Below are 20,919 nucleotides of genomic sequence, written 5' to 3' on the forward strand. Positions count from 1 at the left end.
GGATTAAAAAAACTTGAAAAGCGATTGACCAAGTGTATAGAGCTCCAAGAAGATTATGTTGAAAAATAAAAAAAAATTTACCCAAAAAAAATTGTTTTTATAGTTCATTCTAAGGACTTATTGAACTACCCTCGTAAATTGCCTATTGTGGTGAAAAGGATTGTTTTGAAATATAATTTTATTATCATTTACAATTTTAAATAACATTTAAGTTTATTGATATTTTTTGAAATTATTATTTAATCACAAAAAAATAATATACAATGTATTATTTTTGAGCATTTTTAGCAAAAATATGTATGCCATTCTGTTATTTCACAGGTATCACGATCTTCAACTTTGATTTTATCAGGAAAAAATAATTTTTAATGAAATTTTTTGTTATTAGCATTCAGCATACCCAAATCTCGGGAATAAGTTTTTAGTTTTGTATCGAATTGAAAATTCTATTTCTGATTGCTATCCAGAGCTGATTATCAAAACCCATTAAATTTTAAATAATAATAAGTGTGCTTTTGATGAGAAATCTAATTTTTTGATTAAATAAGAAAAACTTGTTAAGAATATCCGCAGGTGCGCGCTTAGGCTTAATCCCGGAAATGATAGGAGTTCGCGCTTAGGCCCTCGACACTCCTTCAAGCTGTATCAGTGATTTTTCATAACTTCATTTTTTTATTAAAAATTGACGTTATATAAAAATAAAATAACTTTGAGACAAATTCTGTATAACATTAAGTTATGTAACTTCACAAAGATATAACTTTCTTGCTTAAAAATAACTGTTTTCGAATGCTATGTATTTTTGATCTTATGCTTTATTTGGTTTTACAATAGTAATGTAAAATTAACATAACCAGTACGTAACCATTATGTAACAGCTATAATACAATAATATAACAAAGGCGTAACTTTGGTATAAAATTAACATCACGAACAATGAGCTTACGTAATATTGATGTAACAAACTTCTTTCTACCATGCTAAAGTTATGTAACTTTACAGAATTTTTTTAAAACTTTTTTTTTATTTTTGATCGTATTCCTAATTTGGGAAGAAAAAGGGGTAAATTGGCGCGAATCGGGCTGCGCATGCTCGCCGCCGGGAGCTCAGTGTTGAGGGAGTTTCGATCGACTTGGGGGTAGTGAGAGATGAAGTGGCAAGGAATACCTCGTACCCGGCCGACTTTTTTCGATAAACTCTCGTTTTATGACAGAAAAATACGCCCCAGCCATTCCCACCAAAAGCTCGCGTTTTCGCGATACAGTGTCATGCTCCTAGTTAAAAATTTCCGGCCTGGTCCAAGTGGGGTGTCTCAAAATAGGAGTGATAATAAGGAGCCACTTACTACCAACACCAACACGAGGAGAAGTTCCATTATCCCAACTCGAAAATTTCAAGAGAAAGGTGTTTTTTGAAAAGTGCGGAACCAACCCCTTTTTTTACGCCTACATTTTTGAACACAAAAAAATTGAAAATTCTTCCAACTAAATTACGAATATAATCAAAATAATTATTGTTACAAACATTGTGTTTATCATTTGAATTGAAATTTGTATAAACAAATTGGAAAAAAGTTTATGAGCGTTCGTACAATCAGTTGAAAGTTTGTTAAAATAATGATAAAATAAATGGAAAAATAGAATTGTTTAGTTGGAAAATCAGTAATGTTTAAAGAATCTTGGAGGAGGGAAAAGAAAATATTCTAAAGGAGTGCAAACGCTAATTCTAAGCGCCCCATATATTATAACAAGTACAAAAATATACAAAGTGTACTTAAGCTTCAGGGAGAGAAAAATTGGAATTTTCAATTCTCAATTTTGAGGGGAATTATCAACATTCATCATTGCGACCAAAGCAGTCGGAGCATGGAGGAGAAAAAGCCTCCAACCCCAGAAACAATGTCGTAAGTTGTAATTAATTATAATAAAAATAAAAAAAATAAAAATCAGTATTCAAAAAATATTAATTTCCGAATATTAGACAAAAAAATTAATTTAAAATTATTTAATACATTTTATTTGTTCAAAACCATTGTATCAAAAATGTAAGTAATAATTAATTTCATAATTTTATAAATTGCTAAATTTTTAGAATAATTTTCTTATATTTAATATTTATTTGCTCTTGTATTATAATTTTTTCTGAAAAAAGCAAAGCATTGGTTAATTAGAATTTTTCCGCCTTTTGAAAATTTCTTTTCGAAAATTAATTTTTTTTCTCTCGACTTCATTATTATACAGAATTAGGACATTTGGGTTGTAGGAAAATATTTTTTTCAGTCAGTGGTTCAATATTAAGAAAGTTTATAAAAAGTAAAAAGTTGATGAAAAATAAAGTTAAAAATTCATGATTAAAATCAGATTTAAGAATGAATTAAAAAATGGGTTTCGTCAAATTTAAATGTAAAACAAATTATTTTTAAATTATTTTTCACTCAGTTAAATTAGTTTCCCTCGGGGAAATGTAATCTCAATCAAATTAGGTTCACGGGCTAATTGGTATTTGCTCAACCGGGATTTTAGGGATGCGCTCAGTGATCGATAACCCATTTTGTCATTTATCCCTCGATTACACTTAAAAATTATATTCAGATTAACCTCTAAAATTTTAGTATCAAAATGAATTATTCTAAATTTTAATATCTTTTGCAACATTTATTTTTTCATTTAGAAAACTTTTATTATTTCAATGAATTTGTCGTCAAATTTTCAATTTAGTAATTGAGTATTCTAATGTTACGTCACGCTCGGTCGGTAGCATCAAAATCTGTAAGGCTATACCACTTGATGGACTGAAAAGCATTGTTTAGATAGGAGTTTGACTAAAATTAAATAATTTCGGCGAAATTAAGTAAAAAAATCGTGATATAGCTTTGCTTTTAAGAAAGAAAAGCCATTTATTTCATTACTGTTGGCAATTTAGAAAATGTGCGATTAGGCAATCCATTACGAAAAAATATAATTTGCCGTAATTAAGGTTATAACCTCAATTGCCGGCAACTTATGTCATAATACTTTTCGATAATAAGTGATTTCAAGTAGTTTGATATCAAATATAGTTATATGAAAGAGACTTTAAAGGATTTTAAAAGACTTTAAGTGATTTTAGGATTTCTCAAGAGATTTTTAACGATTTCAAAAAATTTGAAAGGATTTTAAAAGAATGCAGAAAAATTGAACGATTTTGAAGGAATTTTAAAGATTTTTTAAAGAATCCAACAAGGTTTAAGGAATTGCAAGAGATTTGGTAGAATTTTAAGGCAGTTTAGGTGATGTTAAAGAATGTTAAGCCAGTTACTGAAAAAGTTATATAAAAAGATTTAAATGAATTTGAATCGATTTCAAGGGATGTAATTTTTCAATATTTTAAGGAATATAAGAAAATTCAAAAGATTTTAATAAATTGTACTCAATTTCGAAAATTTTAAATTGTTTGAAAGAAGTTAAAGGTCTTTAAAAAAATCGGAGGAGTTAAAGGATTTTCAAAAAAAAAACCTTAAAGATTTTCCGAAAATTCAAGTGATTTTAAGAAATTACTGTAGGGAATTGACGGAATTTTAAGACTTTCTTTTGAAGGAATTCAAAGATTTTAAAGCTATTTAAAAAGTTATTTAAAAAAATTAATTTAAAAAGAGTTTAATAAATTTTAAGAGACTTAAAGGGATTTAAAAAATTAAATGATTTAAGGATTTTCAAGAGATTTTAATGAGTCTAAAAAAATTAAGGATTTTAAGAGATATGAATTAATTTTAATCAATTTTGAAATTTTTTAATGATTTCAAAGAAGTTGAAGGGAGTTCAAAAAAATTCGGAGGAGTTTAAAGATTTCTAAGAACTAAAGTGATTTTAACGAATCACTAGGTACTTGGTGGAATCTTAAAGTTTCTTTTTAAATGATTTAAAAATAATCTAAAAATAGTTCAAAAAGATTTAATAATTTACAAGAGATTTTATAAGATTTTACGACAGTTTTAGTGATTTTAAAGAAAGTCGAGCGAGTTATTGAAAAGTTATTAAAACAGATGTAATGAATTTTAGGAGATTTCAAGGTATTTAAACAAATTGATTGATTTAAGGGTTTTCTTGAGATTTAAAGGAGCCTAAGAAAATTTAAAGGATTTTGGATTTAAAAGATTTGAATTAATTTTAGTCAATTTTACAATATTTTTAAATATTTGAAATAAGTTGAAAGAAGTTAAAAAAAATTCGGAGGACTTTAAGGATTTTTAAGGAATCTTACGAGATTTCTAAGAATTCCAGTGATTTCAAGGAGTTAGTAGGGACTTGGCGGAATCTTCAAGTTTCTTATTAAAGAATTTTAAAATAATTCAAAAAGTTGAAGGATTTTCTAGTTCTTTTGTAAGATTTTAAGACAGTTTTATTGGTCTTGAAAAATTTCAAGCGAGTTTTTAAAAAGTTATTTAAAAAGATTTTAATGAATTTGAAAAAATTCAAAGATTTTAAGGATTTTTAAGAGATTTAAAGGAATTTAAGAAAATTTGAAGGATTTTTAAGAGATTTGAGTTAATGTAAGTCAATTTCGAGAAACTTCGAAAAAATTTTAACAATTGTAAAGAAGTTAAAGAGATCTCAAAAAAAATTTAGAAGATTTTAAGGTTTGTCAAGAGATTTAAAGGAATTTAAGAATATTTTAAAGATTTTATGCGATTAAAATTAATTTTAGTCAATTTTGAGATACTTCGAAAGATTTGAGATGATTGAAAAGAATTTGATGGAATTTAAAAAAAAAAGTCAGAGAATTTCAAGGATTCTCAGGAAGTCTTATAGGATTTCTAAGAAGGAGCACAGTCTTTGATAATTTTTGTTTTCTCAAAGTGCAAAAATAATCTCTTGAAATCTTGGAAAAATACACTTTAACGAAATAACAAAATTCTAAAATTTTGAGGTCCAATTATCCCAACAATGCAACCTAACCTCAATCACGGCACATTATATTTTTTTTTGATGGATTGTCCAAATCGCACACTCCCCAATTGCTAGCAATAATTTAAAAAATGGCTTTTCTATCTGAGAAGCAAAGCCATATCGCGATTTTTCACTTTCTTTCGTCTACAAATTAAATTGGACGTTAAAAAAAATTACCGACCCTGTCAAATTCCCGAAAAACGAAATATTTGAAATATAAAAATGTCAAAATATAAAAACCCCAAACAGTTTATAATACTACCGAATTAAAAAATTCCCGAATAATAATATCCATAGCACCGAATGGTCGAACAAATTTTTAAAATCTTTTTTAATGCGATTGCTTGTTTATCTCGCTTTGGTATCCTTAATAAATAAATAAGCAATATTTATAAAGGAGGTTTTTTTTATTTGAAATTTTCCTGATTTCGAGAACTTTACAATGTCGAATTTTTTACAAGTCGACAGGGACGTCCTAAAAACCCGAAAAAGAAATAAACATTACTAAATTTCCAAAAAATAATATATTTGAATTTAAAAATTCCGAAAATTATAAAATCACCAAAATAATGATAAAAATCCTGACTAGGAAAATTCTCAAATAATACAATTTTTGAACAATTTATAATATTCACGAATTTGAAAATTCCGCATAATTTAATTCACGAAAGTTCATAATATTATTGAATTTCAAAATTCCCGAATGATAAAATTTTAGAGAGAAAATTGTCGAATCATAACGCTTTAAGATATTGCAAAATTATTGACACTAGAAACTTAACGAATTTTCACAAATTATGTTTTAATAAATAATATTTACTCATTAAAAATACAATAATGGCATATTTTTAACAACAAAATTTGGTTGGATACTCAATTTTTCTCTTAACAATAAAAAATACTAATTTTAATTTAAAATAAAAATGTGAAATAAAAATGCTGTGAATATTTAATTATACATTTTGCAATTTTGTAATAGAAAATGTCTAGATAAGCGGCAATAGAACTCAAATATCGTTATTGGATTGGAAAATCTATATTACATGAGATGTGAAATTGAATCGAAAAGAAAAATATGAAAGGGTGGTTGTGCAAGAGTTCCTCTCTTCTGAAGGAACATTGTCACTCAATAGAAATATCGATTCTTATTCTAGATATCCTTTCATACTAAATCTTTTCTTTTTTATTATTAAATTTTTATACGACAAATTTTTTTGTTAAAATATTTTGAAACATGTGCTTTTCCTCCAAACTATTTGTAGGTGCTACAATAGGGCGGTTACATTTTTTCTTTAAATTTTTGTGCATATCGCCAGCAAATTTATTTGAATAAAAAAATTTTGCTTTCTTTAAGTGAGTTTTTAAGTTCCCATAAAAAAGCCCCTTTTGTAAATTTTATTCAAAATCATCAATATTAGGTGAATCGAGTTAATACTCAACATTTCTATTCTTAATTAGCTATAAAATAGAAACGAATAATTATTTTTTAAATTCCACCTCCCTAAGTTTTTTTTATTGTGATCCCAAAAAACCCCATAAGTGAAAAATTGTGGTTTGTGTGTTTTTGGTACTAATTGAGATTATTTGTGGCTTTTTAAATGCAAATTGTTTCTAATATATGAAATACTATTTTCTACTCATAATTAGATGTTTGCAACAATTTTTTAAACAATTTATTATTATTTTTAGAAATTTTCTCTTAGATTAAAGTTAGAAAGTTTCGGTTTTTTCTGAAACTTTAAACTTTACTTTGGCTTTTTAGAGACAAGCAAATAATAAATTAACAATAAAAAGAACCATTTCTTAAACAATCTGTTTCTTTTTAATGAATATATTTTTCTGAAATAATATAGATATTTGAAATATTCTTTAACTTTTCTAAATGGATCACTGTAAATTTAAATTTTTCTTGAAGTATTTACTGAGAACCTATTTGTTTAAATTAATATTAATGTTTATAATTTGCACCTAACTAAATAATCAAATTAAAGCTGAAAACTTCAGAAAACCCCTCAAATTTCTAGCATTACTCTAAGAGAAGATAGTTAATAACCGTAATGGTTTAAACAATAATGGTTCTTTATTTGCATTAATTATTATCTAAATAAGATAAAAGTGGACAGAATGTTCAACATTTTAGAAAAAACCCACAACTATCTAGCATTGATATAAAAAAAGATAGTTATAAACAACTATAATTTGTTTACAAAATTAGGTTTGTTAAATTCAATTGATCTTGACCTCACTCTAACTCACTATTCTTAAAAAGTGGATCAAAAGTGAAATTTTATAGAAAAAACTGTAACTTTAGAGCATTATTATACGCTAAGTGAAAAGTTGACAAAAAGTGGAAAATTTTAGAAAAAGCCGCAACTATCCAGCATCACTATAGGAAAAGATATTCGCGTACAATAATAATTTGTTTAAACAATTATTTTTGCGAACTTAAATCAATCAGAGAAAACGCAATTTTCTAACATTATTTAAAAAGAATGTTATTAAAAAAATGATGAATTGTTGAAATAATCAATTTTGTTAACGTTAATTAATTATTACCTCACTATTATTACAAAGTGGAACAAGAGTGGAACATTGAAGAAAAAAATTCAACTTTCCAGCATTATTTTAGAAAAATTTTACTATAGATAATAAGAAATCATTGAAATAATTATTTTGATAAATTCAATGGATAATTTTCTTAATTTAACTGGGAGTTTTAAAAAAGTTAGGAAAACGCGAAAAAACGCGACGTTTTAAGTATATTCTAAGAGAAAATTGCTAAAAAAAAGTTTAAATAATTATACTCTAGAAAACGCAAAAAATCATCATTAGGACCAAAAACTCGAAAAACACCATTTTTCCCTTATGGGGTTTGTTGGAGACCCTATGAAACAGTCTTATGGGAGTGGATTTAAAAAATAATTATTTATTTTTATACAATAGCTAAATGTGAAGAGAAATGTTGAGGTTCAACTCGATTCAGCCACTGTTGATGATTCTTAATGAAATTTACAGCTTTTTTCTTATGGGAAGTACAAAAACAAAACAAAAAACATTTATTTTATTGTGGATTCGGCAAAAATTGGCGGCGATATGCATGAAAATTCGAGCGAAAAAATGTTGGACTACCTTAGTGTTCAATAATTGAAAAAAATAATGTTTCTGAATCGAGAATTTTATGGAACGAGAAAAATTGAATTTAAAAATGGTTTCTAAGCTTCTTATTGTGAGTAAAAGACCTTTTTGTCCTTTACCTAAGGTTGAGACATATATGTATGGAAAGATTCAGAAAATTCTTTGAGGGAGATAAGATTCTTTTTATGGAAAATCTGGTGATTGACCCCTTTGATGGTCCACTTCAACCCTCTCTAAAAGGCCAGGTGGGGGTTGTACTGCATAGGGTGGGGAGATTTTCAGACCAACTGTATCTCACATTCTCGAGTCAGTCGAATCGCGAATCTCATACCGAAAAATTGTTCCATTTCTGAGTCCATTTTTAGTTCGCGAATTAAAAAAAAATCAATCGAGAAATACAAAAGTTTGAAGAAAGTTTAATTCTACTCCCTACTCAGTAAAGTGATAAGTTGGATAATTTGACTATATACAACCTAGGATAATTTAACCTATATACAAAATTGGTGCAATTCTTTGGAATTTTTTTTACTGAAATTTCCGAATTTGGCATTATGATGTTTTTAATTTATTTCTTAAAGAGACAATTCAAATTTTCTACGGTGAATTTAAATCGTTTTTATTAAAAAATATCATCTTTTTTAGTTTTAATTCAACTATTATATTTAGGCTTTTTCGTTTAAAAATGTGACTATTTTGTTAAAAAATTAGTCTTTTCATGAATTCGTCTGTTTATGAATCAAAATAAAGTTCTCGTTTATTCAAAATATCAACCATCGTACTTTTCGTTGAAAATTTATGCAATATGTTAAAAAATAACTTGTTTGTTAAACATTCATATTTTTGTATTCAAAAATTGAACAGTTTGGGGGAAAATATATTTTTTTTAAATATATAATCTTTTTTGGTGGAAAATACAAATGGTTGATAATGAAACTTTTTTGTTTGAGAATTGAACTGTTTTGTGGAAAAATGGTCTCTCTCGAATGCTTTCAAATGTTTTTGACTTAAAATAAAAATCTTTTTGGATTATAATTTCAAATATTTCATTTTTTATGAGACTTTATCTTTTTTGTTTGAAAGTTTAACCATTCTTATGAAGTTCACCTCTTTTTTTACATCATATCACTTTTTTTAAAATTTAATAAATATAATACGAGTTTTGAATAAATAACACAGTTTTAAATTTTAAACAGATTTTTTAAATTAAACCATTTTTAAATTTATTATTTCTTCTTTATAAAAGAAATTGTAGGAATTGATTCTTATTTTACACAGCTGCATTTCTCACTCATTCTTGAAATTAATTCATGAATGGGGTTTCTCTACCGTTAACGTTCTGCTTTCATATCACAAACAGAAATTGAAGACAAAGAAATATAAATAATCAAAATAAAATTCATTTTGATATAAGAACATAAAGAAAATTATTCATTGCAGCAAATTAAGAAATGAATGTGGGTGCTATATTAAATATAATTCAAATACATTAAATTTCTAACATTCCAAGTAATAATATTGCATTTGAACAAAATAAATGATTTTTAAGCAAGTGCTTAAATATTCAATCAAAAGGATGAACTTTCAACAGAAAATGGCACGGTGAATTTTCAGTTTAAACCCCTAACTTTGAACCAAAATATAATAATTCTCAAAAACAGAGTTCTACTTTCAACCAAAAAGATTAAATTTGAACTAAAATGATGGATTCTCCATTGGAATACTTAAATTTTAAACCAAAAAATTGGGGTTTCAACTAACAACAATATTTTTCTACAAAAAAAACTTAAATTTTCCGTTCAAAAATTGATTCTCAACTGAAAAGATAAATTTTCAAAAGATAAATGTTTGATCAAAAAGGACCAATTTTCAACAAAATTAACTGAATTAGTTAAATTTTTAACAAACAAAAAATTAGGTTCTTTAATCATAAAGATTAATTTTATACCAACAAATACGAATTACTTACTAAAACCATAAATTTTCAAACTAAAAAAGATAAGTTATAAACCGAAACTTGAATTAAAACATTTTTAATTGAAAATTTTGTTTTGAACTAAAATGATGAAATATTTAACTGAATGCGTTAAATTTTCAAGAAAAAAAAACAATTTTCAACAAAATAATTTAATTTTTCAGGTAAAGAATTTTTTTAAAATGTCGAAAAAACTTCTATTTCCATCCAAAATTATAAAAATTTTAACTAGAACATTTAAATTTGTAACAAAAAAAAGGGGGTTTAACCCTAAAGACTAATTTTCCAGCAAAATAGATTAATTTCCGCAAAAAACATGAATTTTCAATTGAAAAAGGTAAATTATAAACCAAAACTTGAATTGTTGAATTTTGATTAAAAAAATTATTTTTGAACCAAAGTTATGAAATATTCAACTGGATTTTTTAAATTTTCAGGTCATAAAAAACAACAAATTTTCAATAATATAGTTTAATTTTTAGTTAAGACATTTTTTTTTAATTTCAGAAAATTATAATACTTTCTCAATCATAAATTATGAGAATGTAAAATAATTGTCAACAAAATAGTTCAATTTTTAACTAAAATTATGGAATTTTGGAATAGATTAAATTATTAAGTTTCGCTTCAAAAATCAATTTTTAAACAAGAAAAAACTTATTTTAAACAAAATAGTTGCAGTTTCAATCAAAAAGATGAATTTTTAATTTAAATGCTGAATTTTCAACTGGAACATTTAAATTTAAAAACAATGAGTTTTAATCTAAAAAAAAATGATTTTCCCCAAAAAAAACATTAGCTAAATTTTTAGTTTTAAAATTTGTTTTCAACAAAATGGGTAATTTTTGTTCAAAAATATCATTTTTAAGAACAACAACAAAATAATTTTTAACAAAATTGTTACATTTTCAATAGAAGAGATGAACTTTCAATTTAGGAGCTAAAGCTTTAACCGAGTAGTGGAATCTTCAATAAAAAAACTAACAAATCTTCAACTGAAATAGTTGCACCTTTACAAAAAGGATGAGTTTTCGACAAAGAATATTAATTTTCTATCATAAAAGATGAATTTGAAAAAACATGAATTTTCAACTAAAAAATATAAATTTTCAACGAGAAATTATATCGCTGAATATTTAGTAAAAAATTTGTATTTGTAACCAAAGTGATCATTTTTCAACTAACATGATGGAATCCTAAATTAGATTATTTATATTTTTAGTATAAGATCTAAATTTTAACAAACAACGAAAATTTAACAAGATAGTCAGATTTTTGGTTATTAATATTAATTTTCAACCATAAGACAAATGATTTTCAACACAATAGTTATATTTGTATTTTTAATAAAAAATGTGTTTATATATTAATTTTCAACAAAAAAATAATAATATTTCAAAAGTTACGACTGTTAAAGATTTAAGAAAAAAGCTTTTTAAGACTTTTAACTTGAAAAAAATTTATTTAAACATAATATTTAACAAGATTCCAACAAAATTGAAAAAATTTAAACTATTAAAAATTAATCTGTGGAATTTTAATTTATTTTTTATTTTTCAGATGTTTCAATACTAGGAAACATTTGAGTTATTTCCAAAGATATTCAGAATATTCAGAAGTTTTAAAAGATTCTAAAATAATTTGAAAACTTTTTAAACCCTTTTTTTAAATGTTGATTTCTGATAATTTGAAAGAAAGAATCTTTAATTTTGATTATTCACATCTGACGTCACTTTTCACTAAATTTCTAAAAATCTCGAATAAAACGTGAAAGATTTCAAACCAATTTTTACAATTTGGAAACATTGTTGAAAATTTAATTCTCCATTTCACAAAATTTCTCACCCAGAAATATATTTTGAGTACTTCATTTTTCAGAAATTTTATAGTGTCGGGAATTTTATTTTTCGGGATTTTTCAGTCATCATGATAATTATAAAAAGTAGCAATAAACAATTTATTTATTTATTATGTTATGCAATGAATTGTGGGGGTTGTTGAAAGATTCTGACACTTCCTTTCAGAATTGGACTTGGATTACTTAGAAAGAAAAGGAGGTGACGCATGGGGACTCGAGGTCACAGACAGTAGTTCAAAAGAGGAGGAAAATCCGGCTGACAGCCTGGAACGCGTCAAAGTCGTTTTTTTAGGCGCCCCGGGGGTAGGAAAGTCTAGTATCATCAGGGTAGGTTGAACTAAATAAAAATCTGTATTAAATTTGTGTTTCCAAATCCATTCTACTTATATCAGTAGAAGAGCTAGGCTGGTTCTGATTAAGTTATCCAGTAATGTTAAATCTGCATTACCGGCCGATGGTAATCACCTGATGTAAGTAACTCAGCATGGAACAGAACCTTACATTTGGAATGGAACGTAACCTTGCTCAGTCGGAAAGTGGTTCAGAACCGGCATAGCTCTACTACTTATATCCCTATACATCCTTTTAGTTTTTTATGAATCACTTATTTACCACTATGTAAAACTATCATTAAAAATGTACACCTATTGCTTAAAATTGAATACTCAACCTTAAATAATGAATTTCTACTATTCTGTAAAAAATATCTAGATGTTGCCCCTATGCACCCCATCGACCCCTATTCATACCCTCAACTAATATTTTTGAAGTCAAAGTAACCCTTTACGTTTTACCTAAACAGTACATCTCTGCTTTTTAAATGTAGAATTTACCCCACTCAGAAAATATTAATTTTATTTCTTTCTATTCTATATATCCCTATTTAAAATTTTTTTCCCTATTTACAAGTAGGGAAAATGAGGAGACGAGTGGTAGGGGAAGTTTTGAGAAATGAGTAAAGCGGAAGTAGGGGCAGTTTGGAAAAATGAGTGGGGATCGAAGAAAAATGTGGGGAGGGAAAATAGTGGAAAAAAGGGGAGGTATGGGTAGGAAGTAGGGGAAGTGAGGGGAAACGAGCAGACGCATGGAGAGATACCCGCACGAATTCGAAAAAAAATTTCACTCCTTTCTATACTCTTATAATATCTTACTATTTCCCAGCACTTGAAACCGATGCGTATAACATATGGACAATTTTTAATGTGCAAATTAAATATTAAAGTTGAATTTGTATAATTATTTTTATTAATAAATAACAAACAATAAAGGTAGAAACCCTGCTTGGTGCTTTATCTTTAACACTCTAACCAGAATGTAACCATTCCATTATCTTACATATTCTTCGCTATAAAATGCACACATCAAGCTTTTATTCTCTCATTTCTGTAGCTGCTGAATGCTAAAAAATGATAGTGATAATAACTGCATTTCAACTGTCGTTCGATCAAGTGTGAGAGAACACACTCAAATAAATGAGTCCGCTTCAGGATCCCCTTATTGATTTCCGTTGTAGAATAGTGTTAAATCGTATTTGCATGTTACCCTCGATGTTTTAACCAAAATTATTATTTCTTTAAATAAACGAGTCATTAATTGTTCTTTTAAATTAAGTGTATATAATTGTTTGAATCGATTTTTAAAAATAAAGTTAGTTTCTTAAATAATTCTTCAACTTTCCGTCTCATTCCATTTTTGCTAGCCTTTTTGGATTAGCCACAATATGGTGATTAATTTCACCCCTTATTTATGAAAATCTAATAGTTGGATAAAGAGTTAGAGGCGTTCATAGTTAAGGAGATGGGGAGGCGTATCATAGGAAAGTAAGGGAAGATAGAGGAAGTGGAATTAGGGTAGGAGTAGTAGGGAAGAACAAGTAGAGGAGGGATAGTAGGATATAGGGTACGTTACCAATTTTTGATAATGGCGTTCTAAGGGGTACTCTCTTATGCTTTCCTTCACATACTTTCCCTCCCCTACTCCTCTCAATCTCTCGCTCTTTCCCTACTTCTCACTTGCCTACATTCCAACCTCTCATTCCCTCTTCCACCCCATTACTTTCCCTACCTCTTCTCCCCTACTTGCTCTCACGTCTGTAGTATCTGTCCTTTTATTTTTTCTCACAGCTGCCCTAACGTACACTACATACCCTCACTTCCTTCATACATTTACATCTAATTACATCCTTTTTCACAATTCTCCACACCGCTCCCCCTCAATTATTATAGTTATCCTCCTGTCTCTCTCTTTCCCACCACTCCCTCTCTTAACACTTCCCCTGCATTCTTTGCCGACAATTCTCTACCTTTCCTTACATTTATTCACCTCAATTTCCTTGCTTTCTCTCTCTTCACTTCCTTCACTAGCCCTCACCATTTTTTTCGGAAAAAATTACGATAGATGGCACACAAAAAGCACATTCTAAATTTTGGACCCCTTTTATTTAAAAAACTCGGGTTGCAGCAATTCGTCTGCAGCGAATTTTCCGAGGAGTACATGCCGACGGAAAAGAGGGAAACTTACCATCCTAGTGTCTTGTTGGCAGAAAGGCTCTATGAAGTCAAAATTACCGACCTACCAACCATTCCATATTTTCCAGTCAGTTCACATCTGGAATGGACCGATTTTCGATATTATGGACTCAGGAGTGCTACAGCCTATGTACTCGTTTTCGACCTTAGTAATCAAGATACTTTCCAGGTTCGGAATCTTTATCAACATCATTTTAACGTGTCAAAAAACTCATATTCAGACGTAATCTTCATTTACCCCTATTTACCCCTATTTACCCCTATTCTCTTCCCTTTATTTTCTCAGTAAGTCGTTCTAGAATCACATTCTCTATTGACTCCTCAATGCATTATCCCCTATTCGCTCTCTATTGATATTTTATCTATTCATCTCCAAGTTCACAGTTAATTTAACATTTTCTTATTTCACTTTCACCCACTATTTACCCCTAAGCAAAGTACTTGTCTTTAATTAACCCCTATTTTTCAATAAGCTGTTTTATTATTTTATTTCAACTTAACAACATTTTTTAATACTATATCCCTTTTTGTCGTTCCTATCTTAACTAATTCTTATTTTTGTTGTTGAATTTCATTCTGAGATCTGAGAAGGAACAAATAATTATTGACAGTTTCTTTTTATTATTTTTATTTTTATGATAAGATTCTTGAGAAATTTCAGGAACATTTGGGAAAATTGTAAATTTGTCGAAAAAATATAGAATAATCTCTTAGGCTTACTCGAATTTTTTGTAACATTTTCTCATCTTGCAAAAATAAAAAAACGTGGTTTTAAAATCTTTTGCATTCTTTTGCAAAGTTTTAGGAAATAATTTGAAATGTTTCGAAACCATTTTCAATTTTTCCGTAAACTCTATTTTTGAAAATAAAAAATCATTTTTAATTTTCCCATGAATCTGGAGATTTTTTTTTTATTTTCTTGAAACCTTTCAAAATTCTTCAAAAGCTTCTTTTTCAGAATCTAATGCAATCATTCACAAGTAAAACATTTTCTTTTATCAATATTGATAAAATAAATTTTATCATGAAATAAAATGACATATTTGAACATTTTTTTACAAAATTTATGGGGCAGCAAATATGTAGTCTTTATTAATAGATAAACAATATGAAAACATCCATTAAAAGTCGTATTCTTATTTTCTATCATTAAGAGACCAACAGACCTACCTTCTTCGAATTTAATTTTTCTAAAATTTTCAATGTAGCTTATATCCATTGACCTGATTTACATGCGTGTTATATGTTTATAGCATAAGTGTAACATTTATATAAAATTTAAGTAACCATTATGTAACATTTATATTACATTCATATACCATTTATGTAACCTTTATATAACATTATTGTAACATTTATACAGCATTTATGTAACAATAAGGTAACATGTAAGTATCATTTTTGTAAAATTTATGTAACAACAAATTTAATTATTCTTCAGTACATAAGAATGCTGCGAGAACAAATTTACGAGGCACGTGACATGAGAGGCGTGCCTATATTGGTCGTAGGCAATAAACAAGATAAACTCTCTGCTCCAGCAGCTCCCGGTACAAGGCATCGAGATATTGTTAATCTTGTTCGAAAGCACTGGAGATGTGGATACGTCGAGTGTAGTGCCAAATATAATTGTCGCGTTGTCCAGGTATCTTCTTCACAACAACATATTTTCTAATCACAAATTTAATTTTAATTATACTTATTTAGTTATTTAAATTTCAAACACTTTTTCACGAAAAATTTTTAAAACAAAGGGGAAAAATTATTTTACCGATAATTTGTGTGAATGAATTTTTCTTACTGCCGCTTCTTGCTTCTTTTTAAAAATTATTCAAAGTTGTGAGAATGGTTTTCTAACCTATTAAGGCTTTCACGTCTCCTCCTCTCAAAATTCCTCAGCACTACTCAACCTACTTTCGTCTATTTCTGCTGCCCATCAATAAGCCCCCATCCTCACTTCCCCATCATCCACACACTTTACCTACTATTTCTGCCCTTACCTCCCCGATTTCCCTCTCTTACACTTCCCTCACTATCCCTCCTCTTCTCACTCTCACTTTTCCTCCTCTAGTTTCCTCTTCTATATTTTTTGATCACATTTTCACTTCCCCTCTTATCACTTTCTCTGATATTCCTCCCCCTACTTCCTCTCTCACCCCCTACTTCTTTTTCTACTTCTTCTCTCCGAACTTCCCTTACTTTAACACCCTTCACCTATCTTTTCTTACGTCTCCTCCCTTACTCACCCTCTCTCCTTCTCTTATTTTTTTTCAAGAAAAAAATGTCCTAGACGTCTACTGTTTTTGATGAGTATAATAAGTGAATAATCTTAAAATACAGTTATTTGCTTTAGAAGAAATTCCTATAGTAAATTCTTCTAAAGAATTTGCCCATAGAAATTCTCCTACTTCATCCGATTGCATACATTCCCTTACTACCCCTCCCCAACTTACCCGTCTTCAATACTGCTCCTCCCCTCACGCACCCTGCTTCTTTTTCCTTCCACAGTTTCCCCGCCCCACTTTCCATCACTTCCCTACTACCAATCCTTTTACTTTCCATCTACGACTCCTCCTCAGTTCCTTTACTTCTCATACTATTACTTCCTATACTATCCCTCCCATACTTCCCCTTCCAATTCCCTTCCTTTCCCTAATTATTTGTCCTCCACTTCCCCTATAATAACTTCTCATAATTTACCAACCCTGACATACTTTTCCCGTCTTCCCCTCCTCTACTCACTCACCCTTTTCTAGTACTCTTCATCTCACTTCCCTTACTTACCTTAGCCCCTCACTTCCCATACTTCTATTCCAACCTTAGTTCCCCACCCTTACCCTTCCTAGCCATCCTTCTCTCCCAACTGCTAATACTCTAACTTCCCTTTCTCCTCCCTATTTCCCCTTCTCCACGTTCTCCTTACGTCCTCACTCTTTCGCCATTTTTTCCTTCTCTACTTCTTCTCTTCCAACTTCCCCACTTCCACTATCCTCAGCCAACTCTGCAAGATTCTCTTTTCCAACTTCTCCTCTCATCACCTTCAATACTGTCCCTCCCTTGACTGCCCCTTTTACTTCCCATCCTTCTTCCTAAGAATGTTCCCTCTAAGCCACCTTTTCTAACGTCCCCTTTTTCCCCTCCCCTACTTACACTTCCTTCCTTACAAAGCATATTATTATTACTTTACCTACTTCTCTCCCCCTCTCCTTATTTCTGTTCGACCTCCTGCCCTCACATCCTGCATTTCTCATACTATCAGTTTCCCTAGTATCCCTCCCATAGCTACCTCTTCAAGCTTTCAACTTTTTTTCGACCTTCTCTTATTTATTTCTCTACTTCTCGCTGCTAAGTTCCCCTACTTCACCACCCACTACCCACCACTCACCTAACTCTCCCCTACCCAGCCTTCCTTCACTACTCCAGTACTATAACAGTTTCTATTCGGGGGTATGAAACGTTAAAAAATAGTTGGATTTTATTCAATCATGGCTAATTTTTTGCGACAAAAATATTGCCGAGAACTCTACTGTACCCAATGAAAAGAATGAGCGAACGATTCGAGGAATAGTCTTGAAATACAATTATTTGTTTTATTGAAATTTTTTTTAATTGTTTGTAACGATTTCAGCCACAGAAAAAATTACTTTTCAAATTAGAAACAGTAGAGTTGTGTAAAGAGTTTTCTCCGAAAAATATTCATGTATTAAATTTAACCAATTAAAAATTGCTTACAATCCTCGATAGTAACTTAAAATTCAAATGCAAAAAAATGGGTTAAGATGAATGTTTTTTATGAATTAAGAAATTCTGCATTAAAAATAATGATTTTTATTTTAAAATATCATCATAAATGATATTTTTTTGTTTCTTAAAATCATAGAAAAACTATTTTTTTCAAAGATGTGATACTTTGAACGACAAAATACCAGAAAATATAGTGATCATTTAAAATGAAAACATTAAATTATATTGAGCAAAAATGGTGTTTTTTTAGGTATTTAGGGAATTGGTGAAAAATATTCAAGCTGTCGAAGGAAAGCCATCATCACCGACACCAACAGTCTCTCAAACGATGAGATCTAATCAGCAAATCGTTAACGAAAAATGCGTTCTTCTTTGACAATGAAACATTTTCTCATTAAAAAGATATAATAATCTGCTACGACTGTGACACAAAACTGCTCTCTGTCTGATTAATTTTTTTACAATGTGCGAAAAAAAAAAATTTTAGTCTCCTTTTTAGCATTATAAGAAGTGATTAAAATAATTCATTATTTAATTATTTTTAATTTTCTATCCAAATGATTACATTGATAAAATCAATATTCATTTATAACTAAATAATAGTTTAATAAGCTTTCTTGTTAATAAATTGTTACAAATACCAACTGTTACGAATTTTAATGTAGTCGTTCATTTTTTTAAACTTTTTCTTTGAAATTCTATAAAAAATTTAACATGCCGGATTCAAATCCAATTTCGGGCCTAAATAATCTTTTTCAGTGTAAATTTTCTGAATCAATAAAATTTATTTTTTATTATTTTCGTATCAAGTTATTATCAATTAAAAATGTAATATAATTTATTTATACTGAAAAAGAAGTTATTGTTGAAAAATTTAAAAACATTTTAATTTGTACGAAAATCTTTAAAATTACAAGGTTTAAAGTCTGCTCAATCAACAACAGTACCTACAAACTGTATTACTAGGCTTTATACGATTCAATGAATGTTACCGTTATCTGCAGAAAAAAGTTGTTTGTATAAAAGCGAAAATACAATTTTACCGTCGAAGTCAATTTTATGCACCCAAAATACCAAAACCCTGAAATTGAGTGAGATTTACAAAAATTGCAGTGCCATCTTATAAATAATATTTATAAATTAATTTATTCAGTAATAATAAATAATTTATGATATAAGAATTTTATAGGAGCTATGTATTAGCTATAATTTTTATAAGGTTATGAGAAGTTTAGTTACAATTCTTTGAACCTACAAAGTTAACTATAAATAAAATTAAACAATTGTTTGAAATACAAATTATTATAAATATTTTAGGGTAGCAATTCAAAGAATCACTTATATTTTTATTTTATTTTAAAACTACAGCTCCATAAAATTTAAGATAAAAATACAAAAATAAAATGTAATAGTGATATTATACATTGTTAAAATATTTTTGCAATTTTGTTTATAGTAAATTTTCATTAATTAGTTTAATATTTAGTGGCATCGGTTTTAAGTGGCATAGATTTAAATTGTTTGCCAGAATCCTGATTTGAATCTTCAAGTCTTAATCCAAAAAATGTTAGTAAACTAAAAATATATTGAACTTCTTATTTTGAACAATATGTGATTTAATATTTTTAAGAAAAGTTATTTAAAAATTATAGAAGATTACAATTGTGTATGGCCCGCTTAGAAGCCTGGTGTTGCAGACAATCAGATTAGCTTCTATTTATCATCTTGTAATAAAATAGCACTGTGATTATTCCGAGTTATTTCGGTAAATTGTATTTTACTCGTTTTTCTTGTTGATCAATAAAATATCGGTATTTATCGAAAAATTTTCCAATCTGAATCATTTGTTTGCCTAATTGTCCTTATAATACTTTTTTTGTTATATTATTTCAAATTTTAAATTAAAACATAAAATTTATATTAATATAACATTTTTGTATTTGTATGGTACCTATTAGGTATTTTCACTTTAATCAACAGCTAACTTCACTCTGTAGATATTCTGAGGAAAAAACAAGGGACCAAATGCATGGGATTCAGTTCATTTTTGCCCTATTCTGCTAATATCTTTGTAAAAGCTCATTTTTTCTAAATAAGTGTATCAGAAAAATAGTTTTTATGTTTTAATTAACATTTAATGAAATAATAAAATTATAATAATTATTATTAATTACAAAGATATTACAGAAACAAAGTTTTGTTCCATGCATTTGATCCATTGTTTTCCCCTCAGCTGCTAGCTGATGGTTGAAGTAAAAGTACCTAATTTTTTAAAATAATATGAAAGGAAATGAAGGACAATATTTTTTAGAATTGATGAAAATGAGCAAATTAACTTCCGAATAATCATATAAAATAATTTTGTATATACAATCAAACTGTTCCAGTTTTCTTAAAAAATATAAATTTCCAAAGAAAATAAGTTCAGTCGAATCTGGGTTTAGTGACGGTTTCAGGGCTGATTGTGACATTAAATCAAGATTTCCGGAACGTAAACAGTCATGAACTTAAAAACGGTTCCTGTGGATTTTACTGCTTCGTAAAAAAAACTTTGAGAATGGTTTGCCTAATACGGAGACAAGGGTAAACTAAATATTTAACGAAAATGAGTATTAAAGTCAGCTTTTAAACGTTACAATAAATGTGTTTTCTTCTTACGTTCACGCACTTTTAATGTTTTCGGAACGTTGAGCATCTCATTTAAAAGGAGATCTTTCTCTTAAATAATCGGTCCAGATACTCTGCTGCTCACTTGAT

General features: G+C 28.3%; 1 protein-coding gene across 1 annotated transcript in view; it reads left to right on the forward strand.

Moving 5' to 3' along the window:
• LOC117173725 (ras-like protein family member 10B) overlaps positions 1-18,628 on the forward strand; it is a 22,544-nt gene extending 3,916 nt beyond the window's left edge. The window contains exons 3-6 of the mRNA XM_033362366.1: positions 12,057-12,217; positions 14,351-14,587; positions 15,860-16,063; positions 18,413-18,628. Of these exons, the coding sequence (XP_033218257.1) occupies positions 12,057-12,217; positions 14,351-14,587; positions 15,860-16,063; positions 18,413-18,538 (728 nt within the window). The 3' untranslated portion in view covers positions 18,539-18,628. The remainder of the gene's footprint in view (positions 1-12,056; positions 12,218-14,350; positions 14,588-15,859; positions 16,064-18,412) is intronic.
• Positions 18,629-20,919: the final 2,291 nt, after the last annotated feature.

The sequence above is a fragment of the Belonocnema kinseyi genome, chromosome 5 (assembly GCF_010883055.1).
Source record: "Belonocnema kinseyi isolate 2016_QV_RU_SX_M_011 chromosome 5, B_treatae_v1, whole genome shotgun sequence".
NCBI classification, from domain to species: Eukaryota; Metazoa; Arthropoda; class Insecta; order Hymenoptera; family Cynipidae; genus Belonocnema; species Belonocnema kinseyi.